The 22,695-nt window shown below is 38.4% G+C and overlaps 1 protein-coding gene across 6 annotated transcripts in view; it reads left to right on the top strand.

Annotated features, from left to right (window-relative positions):
* Positions 1-22,695, top strand: part of CDK14 (cyclin dependent kinase 14) — a 319,708-nt gene that overhangs the window by 153,725 nt on the left and 143,288 nt on the right. For all 6 annotated transcript variants that reach the window (XM_048305926.1, XM_048305957.1, XM_048305962.1 and 3 more), the window contains one exon: positions 10,459-10,582. In XM_048305926.1, coding sequence (XP_048161883.1) covers positions 10,459-10,582 — 124 coding nt within the window. The remainder of the gene's footprint in view (positions 1-10,458; positions 10,583-22,695) is intronic.

The raw sequence follows: 22,695 nt of genomic DNA, 5'->3' as shown, positions 1-22,695 counted from the left end.
GCATGCCAAACTAAAAGCCTGTTCTGCTCTTTTGTTTCAGAGGATGTAAGATGGTTGTTTCATAACCATTTCATTTTAATGCTTTGTTGTGCTGTACTCAGTTTGTTGAATTATGCACGTGGGGATCTGAGACTTTGCCACCTGTTTTGGTTTTAGCTTCTGGACAAAGTTGTCTGTTTGGATCCACAGCTGATTTCTAAGGGTTGAGCTGAGCCATATTAATTAGCCTTCTCTTGCTGCCAGCCCCTCCTTTCTAGAGGTTCTTCAGTAATTTCACTTTTAGTCAGACTTTTGGACAGTGTTTGTTCAGAATCAGTGGTTATGTGATCCCTAAATCCACTTAAAAAGCTTCCAGTTGAGCAATTATATTCCAGTAGCAATAAATTAGTCTTGGCTCTCTGGGGCTAACCTGTGGGATTAAGCCATTGATGCTCTCTCAGTATGACAAAAGACCCCCTGCCATTTAATTTTGTTCTTGAGGAAAGTATTGCCTATTGATGGATATTCCTTTCTGGCTTGTTGCCAGTTATTATAAATACAAACCCAAATAATCACACATCTTTCTTTTTCCAAAGAATATGTACAGTAGTTCTTGTAAAACAGTATTTTATAGGAAGGCAGAAGGAAAAACATTATTTACTTACATCTTGGTTTCTATAGAGTATCTTCAGCCTAATTATATTTCTGAGTTTTCTCCGTATTTGCAAGCTAAAGACAATGCTTGTTCCCTCAGGCTTACTTTTAAATGAAGAATTGTAAATAGAATAAAAATCCAAATTACTTTGATGGACACACATATTGCTGTGCCCTCAGGTGTTGTGTTTGACACTGCCTTTCTTTGTGGTTTTAAATAGGCTATTCGCTGTCACTTAACTATTTTAGATAAAGACTAAGCAGGATGTTATAAGATGTGGAAGTATAAAGAAGAATGTCTCAGCTGACAGTTGTAGAAGTCAGGGGACAATATGCTTAGGCGAATAAAACAATATTGCTTCCCAAAGTATTAGGTTTAGCATTTTTATTGGTATGTATTTATAATTTTATGTATTGACACATAATGATTTCAGGATTTTCTAATTCATGGATGGAGGCACAAGTCTTACAAATAACATCAGGCTTTAAATTCCCTTCAAGGAATTTGTGTGTGAAGCTGAGATGTTGTTTTAAAAATGCCTATCCCTGATAATGTTAAACCAGTTATCCTGATGACATAAACGTGGTTAGGTACCTGAAACATCTTCATCAGCTGGAAGGGAAATTGGCATAAAGCAGTTATTTCAGTCCATATATTCTGCAAAATACATTAGCTCCAAATACACAATTATTTACACCTTTGGTAGCTAACAAACTTGCATGCCTACCACTTATTTATAACTGTATACTAATATACTGTGTATGGTGTTATAGTTAGAGATGTTGAGAGGAAAGGTAATCAGTTAATAAGTCCCTGTGTAGTAGGCATGGCCTCATCTTCTCTTGTCTGGTTTTAGAGATGTCTTTCTCAGTTTTTCCACAACTGAAGCCAAGCAATAAATCTTAAATACATGGCCCCACATATAATTATGTTTCTGCTGGAAGCTACTGCTGCAGCCTTGTCCATGACTGGAAATAGGAATTGATTTATATGTGTGTCCTGTGGGACTTGCCAAGATGCAAAATGTGCTGTGGCAAACTGAGGTACAAGATTTGCTCCTGACTCTCCCCATGCTGTTCCTCCTGGCCCAGACTGAAATCCATACTCCTGGCACTCTTCCCTACAGCTGTTACAGCCTTTAGAGATAGTCCATGCTCAACTGGAACATCTGGATTGCTTCCTACAGGAGGAACTCTAATGGGTCAGCGCAACTAGTTGACCCTACCGGTGATTTTTTTTTTTTTTTGTTATGATCTTCATTCTGATTTATGTCCCTTTCCATCTGGTACAGGACTATTTCCACCAGTCTTTTGTCTTACCTTCTTGGTTCTCCTGAGCCTTTGTTTGCAGCTGTCCATAAATGGCTCTCATTTTGTAAATTCATAATTTAATTTTTAAGTATCTTTTTATTTGTGCATTTCAGCATGTCCTGTGAAAATGTAACTGTTCTTAGCTTCTTCTAATCTTTGAAGCATCACCTTTATTTTAACTTTTATTCCATGTTATTACATTCCCAGTAATGCACATAAATTCATCTTTATGCCTTGATGCATTTATTTTCTAGTTGAGTTTGTTTACTGTAACTCCTATTACTGGTAGAATAAGTGGAGCAAAGACTTGCATCTGTCATGCCTGCATTGCTTGTTTGCATCCCTGCCTTAAAAATAAATCTATTAATGAAAGCTGATTTGCTTCTTAATTAGTGGTGCAGCCTTGAGATAGCTGTAGACTTTTGAGAAAAGCATCCTGAATTTTTTTTTCTCTCTGCCTTTTTTCTTCTACTTGCAGTGTTAGAGGTAATATTGATTTGCGTGAGCATTTGACAGAAAAAACCCCATCTTTGGCAATATAAAAAGGCACTTGCCTCTGACCCACTGTTCCTTAATCCATGCAACACCAGCCTGAATGACAATGGGTTGTCAACCAGAGAAAAGCTGTCCCTGTCTCTTAATCACTCTCAAAATCTCTCACTTCAGGCAACTTGGAAGCCTGCTGTAGTCTGCTGTGACCAGAGGGGGAAGGAACTTCCAGTTTGTTCTTATTCTATCTAATATTGCTGCACTGATTTGTTCTTCTCCCTGGGCACCTTTTTTCTTCCTAGGGCTAAAAAGTGATAAGAAACAGGCAGACCCTCTTGTTGAGCTTTGCATGCAGGGAACAAGAATATTTAGCCTTCTCCCAGGAGCTTTCAAGACTTCAGCTCTTACCCATCTCACTTTTGAGCCTTCCTTTCTCCTAGGAAGCAGGGCACAGCAGTCTTTTGTGCATAATGGGTGGATATTTTTGAAGCAAAACCTCAACTAACTAAGCCCTACCCCTGCCACAACCTTTCAAAATGCGTTTTATCATTGTAATACTGAGTCAGGCTATATGGAAAAATGTGGATTGGAATTTGGGTACTAAGTTTCCCTAGGGTAGCCCAATAATCTCTGTAAAAAATGCTTATGTTTCACCAAAAAAAATGTAATTAGTTTGTCTTAAAACTTTAAAAAAATATTTAAAAAGGAATGAAATAGATATTAGTGAGACATAATGGGATGCTGCAACATTTTTCGGTGCTGAATGCTCAAGAAGAGGTCAGTCAACTTTGTAGCAACTATACAGTTAAAAAAACCCCCGATATTATAAAAATATTGGATTTATTAAACCAAGGATTTAATGCTGTTCTCTACCACATTGTATTGAAAATATTGAAATACACTGATTGTTATCTGATATTATCTGAAATCTCTGGCACTTAGTCATTTATGGTATTCATGTATTCCTCTCTGTACTGCAGCACTGTGAACATTGTCCTTAACTAATGGTTGCAGTTTTTAAAGTTGAATCTGTTTTTGTCAGATGAGTAATTTTGGTGTTTAATCACTAATGTGAAAACTAATAATCTGAGTCAAAGCCATAGGGTAGTTGTCATCTGATTTCTTCTGTAAGCATGAATATTTATCACTGAACTGATTACAGCTTTAGGATGATCTGAAGCACAAAGGGGTGGGAAGCATTCAGAACATGCAAGGATTAGGCAGCTCCTGTGTCCTATCCATGTGAGGCTTACTGCACTTAAGTGAAGCTGCTTGAACTTTGGCAGTAGCAGAGCACTGCATACTGGCTCTTGCTAAGCAGTAGCTGCATTTATTATTAGTAAGATACAAACCCATGTGCTTGTTAGAAAAGCATAGTATCTGAAAAGTAGGATAAAAATGCTTTGGGTTTTAGGTTGCAGTTGTGTTAACAATGTAGGCTTCCCTAGCATGTTTCTGTTTTCTTTCCATTGTGTGATTGTATCAACATCTGTAGCATGGACAGGAGGTTTTCGTTCCCCCTTTTTCTATGGGGAGACATACATTGGATACACGGCCAGTCCTGCATCCCCATGTGACAAATACGTGTCACATGATGTGGGGAAAGCTGCGGCCTGTGAGCACCTGTGTGTAACTAGAGGTGTCCCACCAGGAGGTTGAGTGCCACAGACTTAGGTGCACAGGAAGTGGGCAGTTAAAATCTGGAAATAGATCCAGCTGTGATGAATTTTCATATCATTGACTCACTGGGATTTGCAGAAAACAGTCTTTAACTCTGAGGTGAAAACCTGCCGTGGTGGTCCTTTTAATTTTATCTGTTGTTACTGGAAGCAAATCTAACTAATGTCATGCTTTTGAAATCTCACTTCTAATCACTAAAATTGGTCATGCTGGCGATGTGAAGTTGAATTAAAAGTGTATTTCAGCAGATATGTTAAGTAAGAAGCAATGCTGTTCAACGTGGTTGAGAAGTCGCTATTTTTCATTCCTCATTCAGTGAACAAGCAGGTGTGCAGCAGACAGAATAATGTTATGCCAAATTAAGGTCGTCTTTTACACATGGCATTGAGAATTGATTATTTAAATTAGACTTTTTAGTTATCAGGCATTAAATATGGCATCAGCATTTCACTCCACTTCATGTCAGTCTTGTCACTTAATGATTTGATAATATGCACAACTGTGAACAGTTAATGCAGAATCTTCATTAGTGTGTTAAAATTCATGCTAGAAGGATGTCACTTTCATAAGTGCACTTGTAATTTATTGTCTGTATGATCTTCATGATTCACATATGGCAAGAAAACATATATATTGTAGGGAGAAAGAGAACACTAAAATTTTTTAAATCAGTGAGGCAACAATTACCACTCTGACCTAGTTTATCATGGAAGTGAGTTGATGAAAGTTAAAAAAGCAGATTCAATTATACTGAATTTATTCTTACTTTTGCCATTCAGAAGAAAAAAACCTGAGTCTTCCACTTACTGAACATTAGCAGATGACTATAACTGATCATAAGGGACTGTCTTTATACTCAGTTAATTAAGCACACCTTCCTCATTGCAAATGACTGTAGTAGTACCCAGAGGGGACAAAAAATGATTAAAAGAGCATCAAAGAGAATGGAAGTTAGCAAATGAACACATTCCAATCTCTTTTCTTTGCAGTTCTGCTGCAAATAAGTGAAAAAAATCTGTATATATATTGTTTTAAGCAATGCTGTGATGCACATTGCTGGTGGCTGTATCATATGTATTTCTGTGTGACATTGCCTTTGGTAAGACACTTGTGTAAGGAATGCAGGAGCAAGTTAGAAGCCTTTATAAATGCATTTTAGAGTGAATTATTTTAAAATTCTTTTGGAGAGAACTCAGCTGATTCCAGGGAAGTCAGATAGGAGAAGCCTTTTAGTGAGATAAAACTGATTATGATCCTGGAAATCCTGCAGATTCAAACAGCTAATAGGTTTTTTCAGATTTTACTTATTTGTAGGGATGCAAATTTGTCTCCAGTCAATGCTTTGTTCCTGGAACTTCTTCTTCTGACAATTTAAGCAACAGAGCCTACAAAGCTATGACCTAAAAAGGACAGTATTTCCCCAGGACATAGTTAGAAGTGAAAAGTTGGATTTTATCTCATGGTTATTCTCCTGGTTGAAAAGAGGGAAATGAACAGCAAACCAAGAGTGATTAAAAAAGATTGTGTTTGATGAGCTTTTGACATGCTAGCAGAAGTCACAGAGGGAGATTTCTCATTGCTTCTGTGATAGTATGTATTACCAGGTAGTTTTTTCTTATGTTAATGTTTTAAAACAAGTAGTTCTAAAACTCCCTAGTCTTTGGGTCTAGTTAACCCAAACAGAACTGAGTAATGTGTTTGGTTGCTTTTATTTCCAAGGCTGTGAGATGGCACTGTAGTGATTTATTACCTCCTTTTGCCTTTTTAAACAGTCAAATAATTTACATAAGCCTATACTATCCTCTGGATGATAGGGAGAACTTCACTGGTTGCAAGCTTGAGATGGGATGTCCCAAGTTTGGTTTTTTCCTCTGGTATTTTTAGATTTGATGGCCTATTAAAACTGAATACGATTTGATTGATGCTGAATACACACTTGGGAATTCAGATGATTGTGCGATACCCAGACAGTGTGCTTTGATACACAGAGCAAGCAGGAGCATTTGTGTAATCGGTGATGGGTGATAATAAAACTTGTGTGGTATTGTGTATTGTTTTTCAAAAGTAACCAATAGAGCAGTACAAGCTTGCTAAAGGAAAGACACATTAATTCAGGCTTGCTTTCAGCTTTCTTCTGAAATAATGTTATCTCCTTGTCCAGATTATCTCAGCTTTTTTTGCAGTCTTTCACTTTCAAGAGAGCAGAACCAAGAGTTTTGTGCATCTTCTGTAAACTAAGTTCTTTGTAGCTTTCTAGTTCTGTGTAGCTTTCTACTTCTGTATCTAGGGCCAAGTCTCCTATTCCCACAATACAACATGAATTAAGGGAGCGAAACGCAGAAAATAGTTTAGAAATCCCTCTGTGCCATCACGGAGACTTAAAAAAGCCCCCCACAGGCATCATTATTCTGTCCTCTTGGCAAGCATCCTTTCTGTCATTGGGGTCCTCAGTGCCCCAGTGTGTGAAAATGGTACATTTTCTGGAGAATCTCCCCAGGCACGTTGTGAATTTCTGCTTTTCACTTACCCCAGTATCCTTTGCCAGAAACTCTCTACCATCTGTGGGAATGGAGGGCAACTGTATGGAGTTATCTGAGTACTTGACACACGTGACTTGTACATGTGTTCCCCTTTATCGTTAGGCTGGAAAGAGGTTTCTGCACCTAAGTCAGACAGTGTCAGCTGCTCTCAATCCCACCCTTTAGATGTGTTTTGCATGGCTTGTGTCAGTGTCTAACTTATAAGCTTGTTCAGAGGCCAGCAGATAGTAAAGCATTCTGCAGCACGTGGGCCACCAGGCAGCCATTGGATGCCTGCATGTAAGGCTTGAGGTTGTACACTCACCCAGACTCATGAAAACACCAGGAAAGCTGGGCTGTTCATCCAGACAGCTACAAGTTTCTCAGAAAACATAGTATTTTATAACTACTACAGGCATTTGGTCAAATGTTGCGTATAGTTCAAATGGCTATCCAAGCATTACACTTGGAGGACTATTTGGGTACTAACCCCTTTGTGGAGTTGAGGGCTTTCTCTTGTAAGTTTTAAGTACTGCTAATGTTCTTTTAATATCACAGTCCATAAACCCTGAGTTAGCTTTGACCTGCATGCATTTTTCTCACTGACAATGAAAAGTCTTCATTAAAATATGTTGCTCATTAAAGTGAGAGCTGCGTAACAGTCAGGGGAAAAAAGGTAATTTTTAATGGCTATAATAAATAAGCAAGAGTTGAAGCCACAAGTGTTACGTTTTTTGTCTGAACATAAAGTCTTGAGCTTCCTAATGTTAAGCTTTGCTGAAAACCTGACTTCTAGGGACAAATCCCTGTCCTGTTTTCTGTCTTTTTCAACTCTCACCACAATGACCTTTGACATTTTGTGAGCCTATTTTATTACCAAAACCTTTGTTTTTACTAATAAGCTAGAAACTGTACACATACAATTTCTTACTTAATAATGCCTTAGTTTGTTTATTGCAGGCTATTCAGTACCTATACAGCCTTGTGTATGACCATGCAAATATTAAAATTACCAACATAAAAGCTAAAGAGCTACAAATCTGTGTTGTTTTTACCATCATAACCAACCTGTTGAAATACATATTGAATTTGCCATTGACTCCTTTTAGAGTTGTCCTCTGGTCTGCAGGGCTGCCATCCTGGAGCCTTGGAAAAAGGCAGTTCAGCTGCTTGTTCAAAACCCCCTGCAAAAGCCCCAGGCTGAGCTTTCCTGGTGATTGGAATTGAGTGAGGTGGAGGAAGGAGCAAGTGAGATGACCATGAGAGGGGGTTTGTTGATTTCAGAGTGGGTGTATGGGTAAGGATTGATGGTACCTCACCTAGGAGTCATTTTTGTCCTTGTGAAGGTAATGCAGATAGTCTGGAAAGGGAACAAGTTTCTTGGAGAAAGCTTTTCTCAAGATCAGGAGAGGGAACTTGACTGTGAGAGTGCAGAAGTGCTTTGTGAGAAATCAGAAATAGTTTTTTAAAATTCATCTTTTCTTTATGTGGAGTGGGGAACCACTGGAAATGGAGAGGCCTCCCTTGGTGTTTTCTCATCCCAACCAATCACACAGGGCCTGTGGTTTGCAGAATGCTTTGCTGCCAGATGTTAGGCTTGTGTTCACGTAAATCTTTTCACATTTAATATCGACAAATAAAAACAAAGGGGAAGAGAAGAAGAGAAATCAGCAAAACAATATCTGAGTTTACCCTGTAATGAATTCAGAAATTTAAAGTTGTACACTCACCCAGACTCATGAAAACACCAGGAAAGCTGGGGAAACAAAGGGGAGGAGAAGAAGAGAAAGCAGCAAAATACCCTGTAATGAATTCAGAAAGGTTTTCTTTCCCCCTTCTCTTTCATCATCTTCCTCGAAGGAGGTGTGAGTGAATTAATTAACTTTTGTGGAAGTACTTAATGAGTACAGCATGTCTACAAGTTTGGAATAAAACTACATTCCAAAGCTGTCCTCAGGAGCAGATGTTTATTCTGTTTAGCTGTGAAGTTGTTGGGCATTTTTTTTAGCACATCGTGTCAAATCACTTGACTCTTTCCACTAAAGCCAAGTGAAAGACTTTAATAAATATATTTTGAGTTACTACAAAGATTACAGTGCTGTAAGCTACCATGATAATTGAAATTTCTTTGAATATTTAAAAACAATGTTTGAAGTTAAATGCCATTGACTTAGCCTAGCAAACTGGTTATTTTGCCCGTCTTTTTATTTTAAAAAATACATTATTTTGAAGTAATTTAATAGAATTTAATTGATATTTTCAGGCTGTAATGAAAGCCATTTCTGCTTCTTGCTCTTATTAAAATAGTTTTTATGTACCATGAATTCCACTTTAACCACAATTCAAAAAGGAATGTGCATGTTACTTATGACTTTCCTGCTATTCTTTGTTTTTCAGTATTTTACTCTTAGGTTTCCTCAGCACATTGTTAGACCCAACCCTGGCAAGAAGGTGATTGATATGGCTCTTTGTGCCCTGGCTAAATAGCTAAACACAGAGTGTATTGTGTCTGCACTCAGGGAAAAAATGAAATGCAATTATATTCATTTCAACTTCAGTAACATGACATTTCTGTTTCTTTCATGTCAGCCTTTATGCTCTTCTATAATCAGATTTTGTAACCCTTTTTATAGTGTCTCTTCACTTCAGTAATCACTAAATAGGATACTTGTGTTGCAAGTTAATTAGAAATTCTCGTGTGCCTGACTTTTCCCAAATCTTTGGTGTGGTTTCCACATCTTCCTAGAGAGCACGTTTCACTGTCCTCTGAGCTGTGAGGCACAAAGTCCGTATCTGCTCTTGAATCCTCCATGTTTAGCTTTGGAAGGGAATTTTGTGTTCCCATTTAGAAACTGAAGTATTTCTTAAAATATTTCAGGCAATGGGAAGGGTCTCTACATTAGGATAGGTTCTTCATAACTGCAAAGAAAACTCCTGGGAGTTCATTCACTCTTTGTACTGACAAAACCCGTGAAGGTTAACACAGCCTATCACAGCAAGTGTCTGAAAGGATGCAGGAGAATGATGCATGGGGGAGATGAAAAGGGAAGGACAAAAGATTTTCTTCATGCAGCTCTTTGTTCATAATTGTAAATTACAAAATACACAATAGTAATGCTTAGTTTTAAGGGTGTTTATAGAGCTCAGGGAAGGACTCTAAGAAACCAGGAGAGGGTGAGTTAGGTTTCTGTCTAAATTTACCTTAAAGACTATTGCAAGTAAGTTTCAAAAGTCATCTTTAGGTCAGTGAGAGTTATTATTTCCTCATGAAAAATACCTAAGAAGCTCCCATTAAAATAAACTTCGAAGGATAACATCTATTGTACTTGCAGATTTCCTTGGGTACACAGGCATTATTGTTATACTATTAATTTCTTCTTTGTTTTAGCTTCAGTGTCCCATCCCCCAGCCTTATCTCCCCATCCCTATCCACCCTGTACTGTTGTTTCCTATAATTAGTGAAGATACACATCTGTCTTCAGGCTACCACCTAATCTCTAAGGCCATGTGGGTAAATGGAATATAATTATAATTTGGTAGAAACCAAGCCTTCTGCACATTGTTGTATTGCTCTCATTCTTTTTAAAGCAGGCAAATTGAATCTATGATATAGTAGGGCTTGGAGGCTGGGTTTAGTCCTTGCAAAGTAAGTATTTTTCAGATGGAAATTTCATGGTGTTAAATTTGGGCGGGAGTTAGCCAGTTTGGGAGGAATTCTGACACAATGTTACCGCAATGTGCAAGCACCCTGCATATTGTGAAGAAATCACCTGTGGTTATATGCAAAATATTAACAGAGGTCATTTTTTGTCCCCCTCTTTTTCAGTTATTTTTATTTCAGTTGCTGCGAGGACTGTCTTACATCCACCAGCGTTACATTTTGCACAGGGACCTGAAACCACAGAATCTTCTGATCAGTGACACGGGGGAGTTAAAGCTGGCAGACTTTGGTAGGCAAGCAGTTAATTACAAGTCTCTTATAATGTTGTAGGAATGTCAGACAGATGGTTCCACTGATTTCTCTTCCCCCCCCCCACCCTATTCCTTAGACACACCTTCTTCATTGTAGATAATTGCACATTTTTCTCCTGAGTGAAGAAATTGATTATGGTCAACAAAATGCTTGATTAAAAGGGAGCAAGTGAAAAACAAATACCTACTCCGGTTCTCTCAAGGAAGATAATGCTGAAAGTAATTCCCTTTTATTTACCATGAGACCTCTGCATTAGAATTAAAAACCTTTAAAAAGAAAAGAAAAAAGTGGAGAGAGACCTGAGGAAATACAGACTGTATGAAAAGCACAATCACTTTATGGGAGCAGCTCTAGGGTTGTGGAGATCTGGATTAACTTTCATTAAATGGTCATTGAAAGAGAATGAAGGACACAAGAATAAGTGTTCCTTCTGTAGAATAAAGGACACTAGGATCACCTGGACTGCTTTCAGTATCCATTAGTTCTTTGTGGGGATGCCTTATGTGGAGTATAAAGTCAGGATAAATTATGCACTGAAATCTTACCCTTTGGCCTACTTTTAAATTTTTAAGCCATTTTCTAGTGGCTACACCAAGGCAAGTACTCTTTCCTCTGCAAACCATTGTGAATGCATATGTGGAAAATGGCAATATTTTTCTTTAGTGGTTTTCACAAAAGGTTGTAGGAATTTCTTTCTTTCCTGTAGGTCAGCTTCTCAGTTACTGATTCCAGCAGAACTTCTGAAGTAAGCTGAAAATGTGACCTATTGGCTTTTTAAAAATGTCTTTTATTTTTATGACTGCTATCCACAGCATGCTTCACATTTCATGCAGCAGCAGTAATGAGGAAACCTTGTGTGCTAATTGGCAATTTCACTGTTAATGTAGTCATGAGGTTTTGTCTTTTAATTAGCGTTACTGCAATTAACAGCTCAGTGTGTATTTGCTGTGCTGGAGAAGGGAAGAGGACTTAAGGTGGACACAGTCTGCAAGAACTTGATTGGCCTTTGGATTGTAAGAGAATTAGAGAAATAGTATTAGAAGCAATTGTTTCCCGAATTATGTATGATTTTTTTGGTTGTAATTTTTCAAAACTTGCCGTTTTTTGAAATATATGCTTGAAAAAAACATTCCTGCATGTTGCATTTTACTGTGAGCTTTTACCTCTTAAGTTCATGAAACAGGTGCATCGTTCAGTGTTCTTGTAGTGAAATATGAGTTAATCCTCTGTTGAAGGTGTTGGGCTGTTTAATAGTTTTGTTGTATCATTTATGTGTATAGAACACTATGAACTAATCTGACTCCCAAGTATCCCCATATTATAAGTCTTTCAGGAGATTGTAATGTTGGTTCTCTAGCTTTGGTGGATGCTGAAAACCATAAAAGATCTCACAAACTCTTTTGTATGCAAAATGTTTCCTGTGGTGTGGGGGTGGTTGCTGAAGCTCTATGGCTTGTGTGGCTGGGGAGAGGGAGGCTGCAGACTTTTTAGCTGTGTTTTTAAGAAAAAAAGAAATCAACGTGCCTTTCACCAGCACTATTAAATACATTGCTGGGGGTGTGAACTGATCAGTGAAATGTCCAACTCAGACATAAGTTGACTCTGTCTGGTAGTGTTGGCTGGTGCTGCCATAGAGCAGAGGACAGGCTGGGACGCTTGTTCATGCCCTGCTGTAGTAGGAAGTGTAGCTATCTTTCACTTCTGATGAACTTATTGCCTCATTGTAGCACCAATATCCCAGTGCTAACATATCCCAGTACTAACATGTCCCAGGCTAAATATCCCAGTGATGACATCAAAGACAGGATTTTCACAGCTTTGTGTTGGCAGGAGTTTAAGGTTGACCATTGTGTATGGTTTTGATAGAGGGACTAGAAATGCGTAAGTACAACCAGAAAGAAATACACAGTGGTAGACATATGAGTGCATAATATTGTGCAGAGAATATTTTTTCTCTTTTAAGTTTGTCCTGACATAACAGAAACATCTGCATAACCTACTCTTATACACAGAGAGATTATATATCTCCTTTTTTTTAAAGCTAGATTTTCTTTCATGGCTCATGACCTCATAAAACTGAAAACCAGATGGGTTAAATTTCTCTTCCAAAAACCAAGATGAAAAATTGGAAGTGATGAGGTTAAAGTCTGAAGGGTCATGACCTCTTTCACTGGAAGCATGAGAAATGAGAGCACACCAGTGCTCTATGTGTGCCCCCGTGCATATTTACTTATTTAAATGCTGTATTATTATAGCCCATCTTCCACCTTCCCAATATGAAAGACTCTTCCTAAACAAGATATAAAATACAGCCCTATTTCTCTTTATGTTTTTCTCTCACAAATGACTGATTTGCAATAATGTGCTTGGAAAGGAAGTTGGTTTAGATTGTATACTTAATTAATTACATGAGGAGTGGTATGGAAATTAGAAAGATGGTTGCTTTGCTTTCAAATGCACTCAAGGCAGGAGAGAACCTATCAAGAAATCAGTTTCTCTCAGAGATAGGATTGACTTCACTAGCATAATAAATATAAAATCCTAGAGCAAAGGCCTTTTAATCTCTAAGGAAAAGACCTTCAGATTTTAGTTTCGTAAGTTTACCCAAAAAATCAACATAATGTCTGAAGCTTTTCATTTGGCGTCAGGCTAATTTAATCTCTTCACTGTAGGATATCAAATACTTAAAAGCAGGCTAGTGGATCATAGTTCTTGAATAAACAAGGTAAAAGAAAGGCTATTCATGTCTGCCAGTGCATTGCACTGCGGCTGAAGTGGAATCTTTGAATAACTGTGGGCATGTGTTTTTCTATAGCAGGGCTCCCAGACATAGATACTCCACTGTGTGGGAGTGTCTTTGTTCAGATGAACAGCAGTTTGCTTTTCTGTTCATTGTGCTCTAGCTGCCAGGAAATGAGCATTTATGAGAAGACTCAGCAGTCAAATGAAAAGGGAGAACAGAATATAGAGGCTTTATCAAATTAAAAATGGATGAGCTATAAAACATGGCTTTCTTGAGAAGATATAATAAGGGAGACTACATCTTGAGTAATTGTTGCTATGAAAAATAGTCCTTGAACACCATACCTGCATTCTTTTTAAAATCTAATTAAAATTCCAGAGGACAGTATAGTGTATTAGGAGTTCTTATGGAATGAAGTGCAAGAATTATTTTTGATCCTGTGGTGTGAATTTGGCAAACTGTCTATGAGTTTATTTCCCCCCCCGCATATGTCAGCCTTAAGTAGAAATAAAGTATTTTAAACCTCTAATGAGTAACACCATAAGAATTTTGCCTCCATCTTTAACAGAAAGACTAGTAATCCTCAGCCCCCTGAGCTGGTAGACATGAACAGGGAGCAGAACATAGCCCCTGCAATCCAGAAGGAAGTAGTTAGTGACCTCCTGTGCCACTCAGGCACTCACAAGTCTGTAGGTCCAGATGGGATTCACGTGAGGGTATTGAGGATATTCCGTCAAGCAACTCTCCATAATTTATCATCAATCCTGGTTAGCTGGGGAGGTCCCAGGTGATTGGAGGTCAGCAAATGTGACACCCATCTACAAGAAAGGTTGGAAGGAGAATCTGGGGTATGGAAGCAAATACAGGTGAAAGGACCGGAGGACCAGACAAGCTGTGCCAGACATATTGTCTTTGACTCTATGTGAGGGTGCTTCTGGGTGGCCACAGGCAGAAGGGCCTGAGGTGTGAGAAGGGCCCCAGGAGCTATGTGAGGTGAGTAAAGTGTCTGGGAGAAAAATGTGTCAAGGTAATGAAGGAGATGGGCAACAACAGGGTGTTGAGGAGGCAAAGGTAAAACTCTGGAAGAGCATGATGGAGTAAAGCAGTAAGTGGCTGTAGAAAATTTAGGTTCCATGCTAGGTGAGTGGCAGAAGTCAAAGCAGACTCAGATAAGGCTGAGGTGCTCTGTCCTGTCCTTTTTTTGGTCTTCATGGATAAGATCTCACAGCCTTTGTTTTCAGAGATGTGGTTCAGGGAGGAAGGGCATGAGTGGAAAATAACTGATCTTGGATATCTTCTTGACCTCTGTGAGTTCATAGAATCTCCTCAGCTGGAAGGGACCAGTAAGCATCACAGAGTCCAACTTCTGGCCCTGCCCAGGACAAACCCAAGAATCACACCATGCCCCTGAGGGTACTGGGAAAGCCAACTGATGTCATTGTCAGGCTTCTCTCTGTGATCTTTGAAAGACTGTGGATTGAGGGAGGCTCCCAATAACTGGAGAAAGGTTATTGTGTTAACCATTTGAAAGGGCAAGAAGAAAGGTCTGGAGTATTGCAGCTTGGTCAACCACTATCCCTGAGGAAATAATGGAGTGAGGCTTCTTGGAAGTAGCTTCTGTAGATGCAAAGAAAGTGTTTGCCAGTTTAAGTCAATCATGTTTGATCCATGGGATTGCCTTCTGTAATGAAATGAGTAGCTCTGCAGTCCCCTGGTACATTAAGAGTTGGTTACCAAGAGGATGGTGAGGCATAGCATGATGGTGCTCCTTACTGAGGTGCACAGTGGGAGGATGAGGGATAATGGTCATAAGCTGAAACGCAACTGGCTGTAAGGAAGGAAATGTTCAGTATGAAAGTACTTCAGCACTGGAGCAGCCCAGAGATGTTATGAAATCTCTTGTTGCTTCCCTTACTGGCCTAAGCCTTGAGCAGATTGAACTAGGCGAATTCTCTTTCTTGTGTGGTTCTGTGACTCAGTAAATACCATGCTTGTTTTGCTTGGCTTCTTAATGATTAGATATTGCTATTTAGTTATTGTATATGCTGATATAAATCAAGATTGGGTAATCAGTTCTGTTTGCATGCAGATTACCATACTTAATAAACTCCAGCACCAAGTCCCTAAATAGTTTATGATAATCAGGTAGGAGGTGGGTCCTGTCTTCTTTGTGGGACTTACCAGGAGGGATTTAGTCTTTTTGTGCCTTGTTTCTTATTCTTTGAAAAGATCCAATAGCAATCTAATATTCTGACACCTCTGGCAACAATGTGGACCTTTAATCAGATCATAGCATAATTACTCTTACATACCCTTTAGTTATGCTTTCTGGGTTGAAAAATACATAGTTATACTTGTAATTAGATATTTTCAAAAAAAATATTTACATAGCTTTGAGGTGACATCACCTTTCAATGCACTGAGAATATCATCAGGTCATTTAGACTTGACTAGCATGTGACACAGTTAAAGCACTTCTGAGTCTGTGAGAGAAACTGGCCACTAGTAGGGCCCTTGGCCTGCTTCACATCTGAGATGATCAACCTGCTTCTGGGGTTTGTTTCTCAGGGAATTTCTTTGTGAATCTTCCCTGCAGCTGCCTTTACCTTTCATCTCTTCTGTTAGACCTGCAACAGAAGTGAGCTGCATGAAGTGGGTGAATGTGAAGTTTGAAGACCTGTTTGGTCTCTGTTTTGGATTGTGCAGTTATTGTAAGTGCAAGAACCTTCTGTGTAATCGCATCTTTTAGTTGGATGTGATTCTTTTTAGTATGTATACTGCCTTTTCTCTGTGCTATGGCTCCAAGACACAGTGTATAAACTATGCAGGCAGCTGCATAGTTTAAGTACCTACATAGCAGGCACACAGGTGCAAAGTACAAAGTATGGAACAATAGGTCTAGAAGTATTGTTAGCTTGAGTATAATTTGCAAGGATAGGAAAACTTGATGATTGATAATTTTCTAAATTGAAAAATTTAGAAAAAACTTGCATAGATATTTCCCCTCCCTCCCAATCCGTGCCTCAGTTCTTGGTAATTTTAGTCCTCCAACAAAATCTTCAAACTGCAGTAACACTACCAACAAATTCTTGTGTTGCAAGATGAGTGACAAGGAGCATCAGGAACTTAGTATTTTAATGCTTTAATGCTTGTTTCTGCTCTTTCTCATCTGTGGGAATGGGCTTTGGAGAGAAAAAACAGTATGACATCTTCATGAAAATATCTTTCATTTAGTCTCTCAAATAACACTGACCCTGAAGCTTTTCCTGACTACTTTTTGTTGTCTTTGGGGATCTCTCTGGATGAGTAAGGATCTGCAGGAGACCTATTTTATGGTGAAAGTCCTGCCTTAAGCATTTGGAGTTTTGTTAATATAAAGCCCTCTGATGTAGTAAAAGAAATAATCAAGTCACTGTGATTCAACCATGCATCCTTCCAGATACATAGAATGATTAATAATAGATAACAGGAGCAAAGAGACTTCAGGATTATAATAAAGGGAATTATACTCAATGGAGTTGCAGTTTAAAACTGCAGCTGAGTATTAGAGAGGATGTTTCCGTGCATTTCCATATAGATTTTTCTGTGGAGAGCATGACAGGGGTATGTCATGAGGGACAAGGTTATTCCTGTACAGCTTACTGTTAAAATTGCCAAGACTATGTTGATAAGTTGAAAAAAAATTAGGTTTTTTTTTTCTTCACAGTAAGAATCCCATAAGGGTTTCTTTATAATGTACTGTATAAAATTCATAGGAAAAGTTGAATGGCATAAAAGATTGCTTGCATGGATAACTGCTATGTTATTCCTGTGTAAATGTTCCACAGAGTATCAGTTCTTGAAGATGCTGATACAAGGAGTTGTCTCTGTGCTCAAAGGGCTGGTATTATATTGTCAGTGAAGCTTGATGAAATCGTTAGCAAAACTCCTCTGAGAGTGCCTCTAATTACGTAAGCTGGCTCCCTTTGGTCACCTGGCTTTAAGCGACCCTAAGGAACATTGCAGCCATTTGAGGTGAGTTGTAGATGCAGCCTGGTCACCCCTGGGGCAGCTGGCCCAATACAGTTGCTGCCCTCCACAGCAGCCCTTCTACAGGCTCTAGAGAAGGGCTGGAAGCTGTCTGGGTATTGGTTATCAGAGGCTTCTGCTGGTAAAGAAAACCGCCTAACTCCAAACATAGGTCCACAGGCCCCTCTTACACCCTGTCTGTGTAAGATCACCCCATTTTCCATGGAGAGCAGGAGCTGCCATTGCTGTCTACAGTGGCAGTTGAGGCTGGAGCAGCAGAGCAGACTGTGTGTGTTTGTCCTGGAATAGCCTTGGTCACCTGCTACCGAGTCAGGGTAAAAAGCCCTTGCTGTCCACACTTTCTACATGCAGGCAAAGTTAGGCCAGAGCTTAGGAGCAGAGCTGATAGATAGCTACGGCACCTTCAAATCTTTTTTCTTGGCAGAAAGATAAATGTTGTAGCCTGCAAAAGCTGTGGGTACTGTGCACCCAGAGACCTGTGGCAGCCTGCCATGTTATTTATTTTGCTTTCCCAGGATGATAGGCTTTCCCTCCACCCCCAGACCTTCCTCCTCCGTTTCTAATGGTCTGATTGGCTGCTGTCAGGGAGTAGCCAAAGCTGCATTCTTCCCTTTCCCTCCCAGGAGCAAGGGCTTCATATGCTGTGCTTGTGACCTTTCGTTGTCAAGCTGAGATCTGTGGTGAAATGGGAACGGAGATGGGTAGATGGCAGAAAATTTCAAACAACAGCAGTACAAACTGCTGATTTCTGGCATTCGGGCTAAAGAATTTTTTCAGAGGTGAAGATGTAGGAGAAGGTGTGGTCAGTGCTGCTGGAAGTGTTTCTTTCTTCTCCTATTTATTTGGTTTGTCATTCTCACCATGAATCTCCATCTAAGTTGCTTCATAGATCTGATGGTTTTATTGAAGTACCAGTTAAATCTATACAAAAAATTACCATGTGAGAGTCAATGCAGGAAGAATCCTTTATGGACAGAAATTAGGTTTCATAGTCTATGAAGAAAGAATAGATTCGACTTGGGTTTACTGTCTGGAGACAGCAATTGCAAAAACTATAGGGAGTTTTTGTATTCAACTAAGACTTTAACTTCTCTCTGCCAATTGTTAATACAAAGTAGAACCACATACTGAAATTTCGTCTGTGCCAGTCTTCACTGATAGCTTTTTAACAATTGAAGTTAAATTCTTTAAATACTAGTCTTTTCAGCCTTTACTAAAGCATATGCTGTAACTTAAGCTCTTCCCACTGAGAAGCACTGTATAGGATTATTGACTGAAAAGGAAAATGTTTTATTTTTAAAAAGCATAAAGGACCTGGAGATTGGTGTGACTCACTGAATGGGTCCCCTGTTAAACACATCTCAGATTACTTAGGGTTCAATCCAATTCTCTATTGTTACAAGTGAGAGTTATATCAAGGCTTTAAATAGGAGGAAAGCATCTTAATTATCCATTAAGGGTAATAAAGGAAGTTGGTTATGACACCATTAAAACAACGGCAATGAAAAATCTGTTTCAGTGTTTTGTACTTAAGAAGAACATGGGATTTGGATGTCATCTGCACTGCAGCTGCTCAGTGCTGTGTTATTATGAGAATCTTTTTTTTTTATTGCATTTTATTGCCCACCTAAGTGTGAACTAGACTGCTATGTGACAATGGCACAGAAGACATGGAGAACTGTGACCTGCTGGCTGTACTAAAGAGATCCATCCATCCATCCATCCATCCATCCATCCATCCATCCATATGAATCTGTAGATGTATTTAAAACAAGTATTGTTTTATTTGAAAAAAGCCTTGTTTAGTCATGTGATGGTGTTCTCTCAGTTTTATATGAGAACATTTTCTCTTCCTACACCTCTTGCTTCTGTCATAGCCTTAGTCCATGTCCTTTTGATTATCATGGTTACGAGTGCCTGTATTTAAAATATCAAACTTGCATTAAAACTTTATTGTTTTGAAGCTTCTTTGCTTGTTTCTGTTACAGCAGTTACAGGGAAAAATACTACAGAAGAAGGTACTGCTCATGATAGAGCTTTTGAATATAGGCCTCCAGGTAGCTCCAATAGTACTCTCTATCTTTGCTTTCTTGGTCTGATTATGATTTCTTGGTCTGATTATGATTTTGTTTTATGTTTCCTTATTTAAGAGAACATACTGCATTATATAGTGAGAAAACTATGCCAAGTTTTAAAATTATTTTAATGTCATTAGTGTGTTAATAGTTATGCAGATTTATTTCACACAGGAAATAATCAGCTCTGTAGATATGAAAGGTTAACTGGGAAAGGTGTGGATTAAAGAAGAAAAAATTCATCATCAGTCAGAACAAAAATATTGATATGCAAAGAAAAAGATTAACATGAACAGAACTGGCAGGTCATTAAGAGAAATGTGCCTTTAACATGGTCTGAAATAATTCCATAATTGAGATTGCATTTTAAAGAAACGATGGCTCTGTAATTTATAACATCATTTGTTTTGTCCCAGACAGTTTAAAACCTTACCTTTCTGCAACACAGTCACTTTATATCTATGTAATTCTTAATAATTTATGCATGAGTTTTTTCATTCTTTCTGAAAGACACAGTGCTGGTTGTATTAATATATTCATAGATGCATAATTTGTCCTGATATAAATTAAAATCATGCTTGCAGGGCTACCTGCATAAAGATGAGAGTTTCCCCTGCATCAGTTAGCCTTGATGATAGCCAGAAGTGATCAGGCAGTGCTTGTCTTAGCAATACTTAACACTTCTCCAGCAATTTCCATTTCAAAAACTATACAAATAAATGATAACTCTGAGTATCTACCCTTATTTATATTTTAAATAACCAAAATTCGGTTGACCTTTTGGTCTTATAATTTGAAAGACCCAAAGTTAAAAAACTTAAAAGTGGGAGATCAGGAACCAGCAGCTTTATGTCTGGGTGATGTGGGAACATTAACAACCACTTTACTTGGGGAGAAAATGGTGCTGAGTAACTTTTGATTTACATGGTAGGGAGAATGGCAGGTTAGATCTTCACCTTGTTAGAGGTCCTCAAGCTCTTCTCCGAGGTCAGATGTGCCACCTTTGGCTTTTATGGCTCATAATACGTCAAACTGTACAGCAATTTTTTTGGTGTGGTCATTGGAAATAAGGTAGGAGGAGATTTTCAAATGTAATCTCTTTTATTCCCACCCACAGCCATGAACATATTCATATCCTTCTTATTGCAGCAATTTTAAAGTCACTCAGGCATTGAATTTATTTGCTCTTGTGGCTATATTTTCTTTTAAGTATATGTCATTGCAATGTTTTTTAAGTTATTTCTGGACTTTTGAAGCAGGCTGGAAATTTGGTTCAGCTCTGACCTGTCTGTAGACCTTAGAAAAAAACTAACTAAATAAAAAAAGGGTGGGGGGAGGGATAAGAAAAAAGGTAGCCAATCACTGAAATGTATTTTATAAACAGAGATGCCTAATGCTGGCAATTCTTTGCCCATTCTGTTTTACAGTGCTCAGGATTACCACCAGCTTTGCTACACAGGTTGCAGGATGTGATACTAAATGAGAAATGCTTGCTAAAAATTGATTCATACATGCAAACTTGATAGAGTGAATGGTTTAAATAAAGCATGGAATGCTTCAATAACTGTATGGCAGGTAGTATTTTGTCAGGGGTCAAAATACAATTAGAGATCCTTTGCTTGCAATCTACAGGTAATTTTTATTGAGCATTGCATTTAAAAGTACATCCATTGTCCTCAAGTTAAATGAAAGAATAGATAAAAAATGGCCTGATTTCAGTGCAAACAAATTTTCACTTGTTTTATTAGTTACAATACAGGGTGTTGCAGTTCTACTGACTTGCTAGGCTTACATGTGTACATGAAGGACTAGATTGGGTTGTAGTATAGCTCCAGCTTTTCCATTCTGGCAGGGGCATTTTAGGGTTCATTATCACGTCAGAGAAAGATGCAGCATTAGGAGCAGTTGTTTTTTAACTACATATTTCCAGAACTGTACTGTTAAGGAATAGCCTTAATACCCTTCTAATGTAAGTTTTTTATAAATGAAATTGTCTGTTTCCATTTCTGCCTTTTCTTTGACAAAATTGTATTAAGAACTGATTAGGTGGCTCTGCAGGAATATGGATGCCTTATTACTGATGCAAAGTCAAATAATCATTTAGACCTAAGCATATTGGAATATCTCTCACATAAAACTTTTCTTCTAAGATTTGTGATTCAGATAATTTAAGATGACATACATATTAAACGAGTTTTGAGGAGCAATTCAATTGAACAGGTGAATCTGAGACTCAAGAGATTTCTCTTGTTAGATGTTGCATTATAATATTGCTTTACAGAAGCAACAATGCTTATACAGATTTTCTTAATGGCTTCACTCTTGAAAACAAGGTGGAAACAGTTTTGAAAATTAGTGGAATCTTCAAGGTTTTTTTTAGTTATTTTGTTCTCTGTATTTAAAAAAGCTTTTATATAATTGAGAAATTTTTTTCAGTTTTGTTAATTTTGCACCAACATCTGTTTTCAGATAATTTTTCTCTGACTTCAGCCTGTGCAGTCCAATGTCACTTTAGATGCTGTGGGTGTTACCTAGTATGTGGATGTATATACTAATGTGATAACACACGCAAAATGTACTGGAGTTCTTTGGTAGAACTCCAAGACAGTGTTTTACCTAGTAAGGGAATATGTATGTTGTGAGGTATCACATTGTAGCAATGACAAAAGTCAGCTAAATATTTGTCTTTTCTATAAATAGTCTGGCTCAGGTACTGGAAGCAGGCTGGATTAAACTCCATGAGCTCTAGAGAACTGTTTGTGCCAGGCAGGGCAGCCATGGTTTGTAAGCTGAGGCTGGATGAGGCACCAAAGGCAGCTGTGTTCTGCAGCACAGGAATGTGTGCTCAGGTGACACCTTGGCTGGAAAAGGAGGCACGTCAAGCCCACTTGCACTGGCTCTGCAGCACAGGGGCCAGGATCTGGTGGATACTAGCCATGGAATTGTGTTTTTTATACATAAGTCGGGCCTTGTATTGTAAGAATTGGTGGTTTCAGCACCCATAGGGTGACAGTTTTTCAGATCCACAGATTCCACTCCTTCAGGGTAATGTCAAATGGCAGCACTGCTTGATTTATAAATAAAATACTTGTTAGATCTGATTTTCAAAAACACTGTTTGTCTATAGATGCTAATACTGTCCAAATACTTGTTTTCCATGTAGCCCTGTTCTTGTTAAACTACTTATCCTAGACAAGTTCAAATAAATTTGCAGCGACTTGATTAGGCTTTTAATAGCTGACC

The sequence above is a fragment of the Corvus hawaiiensis genome, chromosome 1 (genome assembly GCF_020740725.1).
Source record: "Corvus hawaiiensis isolate bCorHaw1 chromosome 1, bCorHaw1.pri.cur, whole genome shotgun sequence".
Classification (NCBI taxonomy): Eukaryota; Metazoa; Chordata; class Aves; order Passeriformes; family Corvidae; genus Corvus; species Corvus hawaiiensis.
This window is presented reverse-complemented; position numbering and strand designations above follow the sequence as displayed.